Source organism: Eptatretus burgeri, chromosome 11, assembly GCF_056783735.1.
Source record: "Eptatretus burgeri isolate ZD-2024b chromosome 11, Ebu_testis_v1, whole genome shotgun sequence".
Lineage (NCBI taxonomy): Eukaryota > Metazoa > Chordata > Myxini > Myxiniformes > Myxinidae > Eptatretus > Eptatretus burgeri.
The window spans coordinates 20,952,079-20,962,078 of NC_140971.1; the positions used below are offsets into that span (position 1 = coordinate 20,952,079).

The 10,000-nt window shown below is 42.8% G+C and overlaps 1 protein-coding gene and 1 long non-coding RNA gene across 5 annotated transcripts in view; one reads left to right on the forward strand and one right to left on the reverse strand.

Moving 5' to 3' along the window:
• LOC147016631 (uncharacterized) overlaps window positions 1-10,000 on the forward strand; it is a 109,897-nt gene that overhangs the window by 60,340 nt on the left and 39,557 nt on the right. The gene's annotated exons all lie outside the window — the stretch shown is intronic.
• LOC147016632 (uncharacterized) overlaps window positions 1-10,000 on the reverse strand; it is a 110,480-nt gene that overhangs the window by 28,896 nt on the left and 71,584 nt on the right. For all 3 annotated transcript variants that reach the window (XM_085845485.1, XM_085845483.1, XM_085845484.1), the window contains 2 exons: window positions 5,862-5,903; window positions 2,212-2,274 (listed from right to left, as the gene is read on the reverse strand). In XM_085845485.1, coding sequence (XP_085701611.1) covers window positions 2,212-2,274; window positions 5,862-5,903 — 105 coding nt within the window. The remainder of the gene's footprint in view (window positions 1-2,211; window positions 2,275-5,861; window positions 5,904-10,000) is intronic.

Genomic DNA, 10,000 nt, shown 5'->3' on the forward strand with positions numbered 1-10,000 from the left:
ACGAGGTGGCCATGCCCAGTGAAGACATCGAGAGAAGATAATACTCGGAGGAATACCACAGACAGATTTCAAAGTTCAGTTTGTTTCCAAATTTGAAATTTCATTGCTCAATCTACCGTCTAATGAAATACCTGATGCGGTATATTCAAAATCATGCTTGGGTGCCACCCAATGACCCAGTTGTGATCTAAAGGTGTACTTTAAATGCACCTGGCTACTTGCAAGTACCAAGAAACAATTTACCTGCACATTGAAAACGAGAGTGCTGTTCATGAATATAATTTATGTGACTTGCTCACGTCCAAAATAAAACTTTCAACGTCTCAAATAAAACAGAAGAATGATGGATAAAATTCACCTTTACTACGTTTCGTGGAGGCATTTTCATTGGGCTTTTGAGGTCATCCGATGAGTGGTTTTCATTGTGACGTTTACGTGACTCTTGCTTGAGCAGATTAATGAGTTTTATTGTCTCCAATTTCCATGACCTTCACCAATCAGAATGAAGGGCTCATTACCAGTTATTCACTCGAGTCCGAGCAAACTAAGACGGCAAGTCTAAGTCAAATGGCAAGGTCTAAAGTTAAGAGTTTATATTTGAGGTCTTGAGAGGCTGAGTGGGATCCCTTCAAATTCCAACAAATCACAGTATATTTGAAAATAAAATTGACATTGAATGGATGCCATGACGTGGTACAGATATTTGTTTAAAGATTGCATTGTATGAAAGCAAATTGAACATTCTGCTTTCAGAGGATTTTCGAAACTGTTCATCAAAAGTAAGATTGACTAAATTTAAGCTGGGTGGAGTCGTGCAATTTCTATAAGCATTAAGTGCAATGTGTCTATTAAACATTTGTGGCGCTCCACACAATGTTTGAAATTTGAATAAGACTAATAACTTAAACACAGGAGGAAGCCTTTCGGCCAATGAAGCAGGGAAAACCCTGCCAGTATCCATGCACCCCCTTCATCCCAGATGCTTCTCGGTACCTATCCAACTCGAGTTAAAACTCGTCCACTGTCTCTGCTGATACCATTTTTTTCCAGGGAGACCTTTCCATGCATTAACTACCATCCGATGACAGACCCCTGCTTTATCATTATCTTTACTCTCAAACTCTGGCCCCTGGTACTACTGCTGCCTACTCTGCACAAAACCCTTTTCCACGCTTATTCTGTCTATATTCCTCATCATCTTAAACATCTCCATCAGATCGCCTCATAATCGCCTCCGTTCAATGTATAATGTCCCGTCTCCTTCAACAGTTCCTTATAGCTGAGTTTAGCTAAGCCCAAATCGATCTAGTTGCTCTACGCTGAACTCCCTCTATGGCAGCTATGTACTTCCTCAAATGTGGCCAAAAACTGCACACATTATTCCAGATGAGGTCTTACTAAATTACTATACAATGTTAAAACCACCTATTTTGATTTATAATTGATCCCCCTCCTAATACAACCTAAAACCGTTTACTTTACCCATAGCTGCCTGGAATTGTCCTGTCTGCACAACCACCACATCTATCACCACTCCTAGATCCTTTTCCTGTGTCGAAGATTGCCCTTTGCTTCCATCTAATCTCTATGTTCATTATTCGTACCCATCCCCAGCACGTAACATTTCTTTATGTTAACCTGCATCTGCCAATCCTTTTCCCAATCTATTAAAGTTTCTGGACTTTCCTGAACCTGATCACCACCCTCTCTGCTCTCTTCCTTACTTCCAAGCTTCATATCATCTGCATCTTCGGAAAGCCAACTCTTAAATGCGCTATCTTCAAATCATTGATGTAAATCGTGAAAAATAATAGTTCCAGAACTGATCCTTGAGGTACCCCAGGACTTCCATTCTCTCAGCCAGACATTCTCCCACTTACAACCACTCTCTGCTTTACAATCCAGTTATCTACCTGAGCAGCCACTCCACAATCCCTCACCTTAGCTAATAACCTTATGTGTGGTACCTTATCAAATGCTTTATGGGAGTCTGGATATAATACATACACTGCACTTCCCTCATCCACTGCTTCAGAAACTGCTTCGTGGAACTCTAACAAATATGTTAAACATGACCCCCCTTCAGAAAAATCAGTGCTGACTACCTTTATTTCATTTGAATCATCAGCAAGTTTCCCCCTCCCAACCCCCATGTCCCTCTCAAGCCACAATAGGTCAGACATTCCTGTTGTTATGCATTAATGTACTCACCGATGAGGCCACGCCTGGTTCTGTCGACATTTTCCCAAACAGGTCAAGTTCCACGAGGTCCGCCTGGGAAGACAACGAAAAGGGCAAGATTTGGGATGTGAATACTGTACTTGTAAATTTTGGTTCTTCATCAATAAATAACTATCGTCATCTTAACCAAGTTATACTTATTGTACCAAGGGTGGTTCAGAGCAGGTGGCAAACCTGCAGTTCAAATTTATTTTTCATGCATCTCTATCTGGCCACTGGTGTGACAATAATATAACAAAAACAACAACAACAACATTACATGAAAATCCACTTATTAGCTATTAGTCAACATGTTAAGGTTAGGAAGTGCTTATGAGCCAGATGTTTAGTGCACATTTGGAGAGTGCTGGTGCCAGGTTATCAGGTGCTTATTTGGATAATTCTTCTGAGCCAGCCTATAAGCTGCCTTTTTTGACAGTGCTTATGAGCCAGTTTATGATCAGGGTGCTCGAGTGCCAACTTATAGGGTGCTCATTTAGATAATTCTTATGAGCCAGCCTATAAGTTGCCTTGTTTACATTGCTTTTGAGCCAGTTTATCAGGGTGTTCAGGTGCCAGTTTCTTCTTCTTCTGCTTGCGCATGGCAGCTTGGCTGCTGGGTAGCCATCATTTTGTTGGGGCGCGACTCTGCCGCTGATGTTGTGCCCCTATACCAGTACACTGGTACTCATTTCACCAACCTCGGAAGGATGACAGGCTGAGTCAACCCCACCTGGTGCTGGAAAAACGGGGCTCAAACTCAAGACCCAAAAATCCAAAGCCAGCCACCATAACCACTAAGAACACCAGGTTTAGCAGGTGCCATATAGAGTGCTTATTTGGATATGCTTATAAGCCAGCTTTTTGGTGCACATTTGGAGAGTGCCAGTGCCAGCTTATCAGGTGCTTATGAGCTAGCCAATAGATTGCCGTTTTCAAGAGTGCCTATGAGCCAGCTTATAGGGTGCTGATTTTGAGAGTGCTTCTGCGTCCACCCACTGGTGATCAATGTCATAATTGGGTGCTGATGATGAAAAGGTTATTTATATGTGATCTTATAATACCCATAAATAAATTATGATAAATGTCAAAAGGTCTATAATTTTGAGTGGAAGAATAAATACAGCGTTGATGGGTTGTGTTGCATTACCAAAGAAGCAAGCCTTAATTTACTTCTCTGAATTTTTTTCATATTTTGCAGTTGTTATTATTGCCTTGTAAGTTATAATCCACTCGACCTTTGAGTGACATTTTTAGCTCACCTGGAACAAAAAATGTTCAGGTGAGGTATGAGCATCATGCAGTGTCCATCTGCCCGTCAGTCAGTCAGTATGTAAACACTCGGATCTTCTACTTTGAAACTACACACACGATTTCGATGAAACTTGACTACAACCTTCATCATCCGTGATGTACTAAAGTTTGTTTATGGCATTAAAAAACATCATGGTCTAAGGGTTTTACCGGGGGTTTGATCCCCTCCCCAAAATAGGTATTTGGTTTCTTCTCGAAAATGACAAACACAATTTGGAAGAAACGTGACCACATCCTGAATTACCCGTGATTCTAAAACTAACAGTCATATTTTCACCAAACTTTGTAGAACTTCTGAGGACCGAGGCCTCCTGATGCCTCGCAAATCCCATCAAAAATTGCACACTAAGTAGGTCAATTTAAAGGTGAAAGGTCATTCCGATTCCAGGATCGTTACTTTTGACTTCTTCTCAAAAAGTATTCACCCGATTATATATATATATATATATATATATATATATATATATATATATATATATATATATATATACATACAATGTCGAGGCTCGTATAAGAGCTAACACACAGAATGTATCACAAGGGGAGCAGAGGAGCAGAAGACAAGAGGGGTGGGAGAGGAAAGGACAAATCAGTGGGGAACAGAGACATGAGGAGATTTGTGGAAGGGAGAGGGACGGGTTGGGGTACACAGGGTAAACAAGATGGACACTGCAGGGACTTTCAGGAAGGAAAGCAGGGAATTTGAAGGAGGTGGGTTTGGGTTGGATTTATGGGGGTAGAAAAAAAATCAGATCAGAAAAGATCATGGTTTTGGATGGGGGAAGATAAGAGATGGTGATGAACAACTGTTTTGAAGACCTGGAGGGAAGAATGGGATTGAAGAGAGTGTGGGAGTTTGTTCCAAAGGTAGGAAAAAGACTGAAGGTGAGCAGTGATTCTTGATTTGGTAGTTTTACCAGAAGGGGATTGTTGGCAGACCTTGAGCACCCTGCAGAAATATGGTGGTTGGGGGGGGGGGGACAGATCGCAGACAGAGCAGGGGGTGGGGAAGGAGGCCAGAGAGGAGATGGTAGAAGACAGAAAGACCACCGATCTGCCTGTGGTGAGAGTGTGAGAGACCCAAAGACTCAGCCTCATTGAGGGAGATACCAATTATCCTACATGCCTTGGTTTCCACAGCGTGAAACCGAAAAAAGTGAGGCAGGTGCACCAGCCAAGAGGGGAGAGCAGTACTCCATCAGGCTGTGGATTAAAGCTTTGTATGTGGTCAGGAGCTCAGGTGTGCCAAGGAAGGACTTTGCACGATGGAGGATGCCCAGTCGATGACTGGCTTTGGAGGCCAGCTTGGAAATATGGCTTTCCTGGGAAAGATCATGGCAGATAGTGAGATCCAGAAATGTGAATGAAAGGATTTCCTCAAGAGGATTGGTGAGAAAGTAACGGGGGGGGGGGGGTTCCAGATGGTTCTTTTGGAGAGACATCGTGGGAGTGTGAGATTTGTCAGGATTGAAAGACATGTTCCAAGTGTTGGACCAGCTTGTGGTTTTATCCAGATCTGCAGAGAGTGAAGAAGCTGCTGCTTGCCGGTCTGAGGGATGACAGATGGTACGGCAGAGGGCGGCGTCGTCAGCAAAGAGATAAAGAGGATTTTCCATGGATTCGGAGAGATTGTTTGGGGCGATTTCCATAAATACAAAAAAGCACATTTTTCTGACACGTACCTTTATTTTGGTGGTGTATCAATAACTGACAGCTGCCTCAGTCTCCCCAAAAAATAAAGAAAATAACCCGGATTATGTGGATGAAGTAAAAACATACTTACTGCTTCTAATTCAAAACACCTCACTGCACTGGAAAACGTGGGGACAGGAACACTGTATGGTGATGATGGAGACTTGTAATACCTTCTCCACCTCGAGCAGCACAACACGATACACGTTTAACCAACATAAACAATTCGTGTCCCCCCTCCCCCAGGACTGCCGGAAGAGATTTAAAAAAAAACACCCCATTACATTAATTGGGGTCATACTGATCCTATGTAGCAAGTGTGGACGTAATCGGCCCAGAACTGAAGGATGGAAGGATGAGTAGCAACACACACACACACACACACACACACACACACACACACACACACACACACACACACACACACACACACACACACACACACACACACACACACACACACACCGGTCCATGAATTCTAGTAAGGATGCAGAGCTAGACACATGAATTATAGGACACACAGAACTGCCATCTTCGCAATCATCGTCTCTCATGACCCGTCCAACGACTGCCCACAATACCAACCAATAAAATAGATATATTTACATACAATGGATAAATTCCACAACACTTACTTCTGGTGTCTTGTTCACATCAGTTTCTTCGTTTTTTTCTTCCTAAAGGCACAATAAGAATATTTAACTCAACAGCCAATGAGTCACAGGAAACAGAAATGGATTTGGTTCAATAATTGAACGCAATTGGAACATGTCGGCAAATCCCGTCGGTGTTTACTCATGTGAGAAACGCGAGGTGATGAGCACAAGCTGGGGCAGTAATGAGATATTTGCTAATTGCTTTGGCTGCCCATCCTAACTCTGCAAAATGTTTTGTGGAATATTTAACTTTAGAAACAAACAAACAAAAAAAATTGAAACATAAATTTAATATTAAAACAAGTCTGAAGACGACGATGGTTCACGAGCGGCATTTGACGATGTAGATTGTTTCAAAAGTCAAGGATGAGACAATGTGATAATGTTTGACCAAGTTATAAAAATGATCAACATGATGTGGTACGAGTGACAGGTTATTAGCTGCAAAATGTCGAAAACCCAGTTTCGTTCAACAACTTTCAAAATTTGACCTTTGCATAACCTTTATAGGTCACAAAACAATGTTGTGGACATTAAAATATGGAAACAGGATACGAGCTATAACTTATTGGAGTTAGTTCGTCGAAGAAGGTCGAAAACCCGGTTCGATTCCCACAACTTTGAAAATTTGACCTTTGTGAACTTTAAAGGTCAAAGGTCAAGGATTATGACCTTTGGTGCAAAACTTCCTCTGGAACATTCCGGGAACAATATAACATCATATAGGCTATATGGCATTTCGCACTCCTCGGATTATCTATACTTTGATGAAATCAGCGTAAAACAAACTTGAAGGGGGCGCCACAGGCAAGGTGTTCGAGATAGAGCAAAATGGTTTCAAGACTTTAGGTGGGGAATGACCTCAAGATTATGCATAAAAAATATTGTCATCCCAGCTCTCAAAGTTCGGGCGGTCGTATGATTTTTGTCAAAATTCGAAATTTTCTAAGTTCGTGACCTTGTGATCTTGACCTTGGGATGAAAAATAGAGCTCCGTGGGGCTATGCAGGTGACATTGGGCTAACCAAATACCAAAACCCCTGCCAGATTCGACAAACCCCCTAGGAGAAGATGTAAATTGAAATCAGCTATCCCCTAAAAACACTTGTTTTTTGGCCGTGGCTCTGCCCATAATGGGCGCACCAAGCCCATTCTCAGGAAAACACAACTAGATCATGATATAAACCTCCCACCAAAATTTTATCAGGATCGGATCAAAACCCACGGAGCTATGCTCAGAACAGACAGACAGACAGACACCAATAACGAATATAGTGGTCACTTACTTTTTCATGAACCAATATTCAAATGTCTTCTCTCACTGGAGGCTGGAGTGATCCAAGGTCTTGCCTTGGGCCTAATCTTGGTCCTCATCTTCATAAACAACCTCTAATACTCCAATAATCCCTCTCTTCCTATTTGTAGATGATTCCACGGTGTGCCGCACAGTAACCCCATCCCACTGCCAGACAGACAACCAGCCGATGCGTTACTATCTGCTCACCTGGAATTGATTAGATGCTGGTGTGACAAATAGATTGCGTCTGAATTCTCTGGAAAATGTCTCAGTCTCACACTGTCGATCTGGAAGGATCACCAAATTAACCCACCTATCTACAGCACCTTCAGAAACTATTCACCCTCCTCAACTTTTGTCACATTTTGTTGTGTTTCAGCCTGAATTTAAAATGGATTAAATTTAAATTTTTTGTCACCGATCTACACAAAATAACCCAGAATGACAAAGTGAAAACGTATTTTAAGAATTTTTTTTACAAATTAAAAATGAAAAGCTGAAATGTGTTGCGATTAATCAATAAGTATCCAACCCCTTTGCGATAACGCTCCAGATTGAGCTCAGGTGTATCCAATTTCCTTTGATCATCCTTGAGATTGTAGTCTCCACTACTTGATTGTAGTCCACCTGTGGCCAATTCGTTTGACTGGGCATGATTTATAAAGAAACACAACTTTCTATATGAGGTCCCACAGTTGACAGTGCATATCAGAGCAGAAACTTTACCATGAAGTCCAAGGAACTGTCCGTATAACTCCAACATAGAATTGTGAGGAGGTATAGATCTGGAGAAGGGTATAAAACAATTTCCAGAGTGTTGAAAGTCTCCAAGAGCACAGTGAGCTCCATCATTAGGAAATGGAAAGAATATGGAACTACCCAGACTCTTCCTAGAGCTGGCCGTCCAACCAAACTGACCAACTGGGCAAGAAGGAAATTGGTCAGGGAGGTGACCAAGAACCCAAATGACCACTCTGACAGAACGACAGAGTTCCTTGGCTGACATGGGAGAACGTGCCAGAAGGACAACAGTCTCTCCAGCACTTCACAAATCTTGGCTTTATGGGAAAGTGGCCAGATGGAAGTCACTCCTGAGAAAAAGGCACATGACAGCACAGCTGGAGTTTGCAAAAAGGCACATGAAAGACTCTGAGAGCACGAGGCAAAAGATTCTGTGGTCTGATGAGATGAAAATTGAACTCTTTGGCCTGAATGCAAAGCGCTATGTCTGGTGGAAACTGATCACAGCTCATCATCCGTCTAACACCATCCCTAGCATGAAGCATGGCGGTGGCAGCATCAGGTTATGGGGATGATTTTCAGTGGCAGGGATGGGGAGATTTGTATGGAAAGAGTGAACAATGAATGGAGCCCAATACAGAAAAATCTTTGAGGAGAACTTGCTTCAGAATGCAAAGGGCCTCAGACTGCTGCAAATATTTATGTTCCAAAAGGACAATGACCCCAATCATACAGCCAAAGCACTTGCTAAAGAGTACTGCACTTGCCTGTCAGATGGCACCCCATCATCACATCCATCTCTTTTGGAATCAATGGCACTTAAATCTCTTCATTGATATCTTCATTTGATTCATTGGAATACACTTTATTGGTATCTCCTGCAAATAACCCAAAGCACAATGCTTATAACTCTGACATTGCAGACAGGTCAGTGGCCTTTCCATTTTGCTGCCTCTCTTCCAGTCAGGCAGCATATTCTCCCTTAGACCTCCAACCCTCCTCAGCTCCTCCAGATCACAGATGTTCGTCTGGTAACCCCCTCCTGATTAAACTCCCAAAATCCAGGCTCACTGCACATCTCAAATCTGGATCCTCTTTTCACCCATTTATGGAACTGCCTTCTTGAGGCTGTTCAATCCCACACTCACATTCTCGGGCTGCAAGCAGGTACAGCACCACCATCTCACATCACTCCACCCCCTTCAACTATCAGAGATGCCTCTTTGTTGTGAATAGACGACCCCCACCCCCTCCCAAATGCAAGTTGGGGGCCAAATGGTGATTGGACCCCGAAACACAAGTTGGGGGACAAATAATCCCCACTTTTCCCTGCTGCCTGGAGTCATCAGGAAAGCATGGCCACAGTCAAAGCACCAATCAGTCCCCACCGGCTCATTCCTCTTGCCTCATGTCTCTGTTTATATCTATCTATCTCTGTATATCTATATATCTATCTATCTGTGTGTGTGTATATATACACACACACACACACACACACACACACACACACACACACACACACACACACACACACACACACACACACACACACACACACACACACACACACACACACACACACACACACACACACACACACACACACACACACATACATACACACACACACACACACTACATGGCCAAAAGTATGTGAACACCTATTCTAATTAGTGGATACGGCTATTTCAGCCACACCTATTGTTGACAGGTGTATAAAATCAAGCACACAGCCGTGCAATCTCCATTGACAAACATTATCAGGAGAATGGGCCATACTGAAGAGCTCAGTAACTTTCAACATGGCACCGTCATGTGATGCCACCTTCCCAACAAATTGGTTCATCAAATTTTTGCCCTGCTCGAGCTGCCCCGGTCAACTGTAAGTGCAGTTATTGTGAAGTGGAAACGTCTTGGAGCAACAACATCTCAGTCAAGAAGTGGTCGGCCACACAAGCTCACAGAACAGGACCGCCAAGTGCTGAAGCAAGTAGTGCGGAAAAATCATCTGTCGTCGGTTGCAACACTCACTACCGAGTTCCAAACTGCCTCTGGAGGCAACATCAGCACAAACACTGTT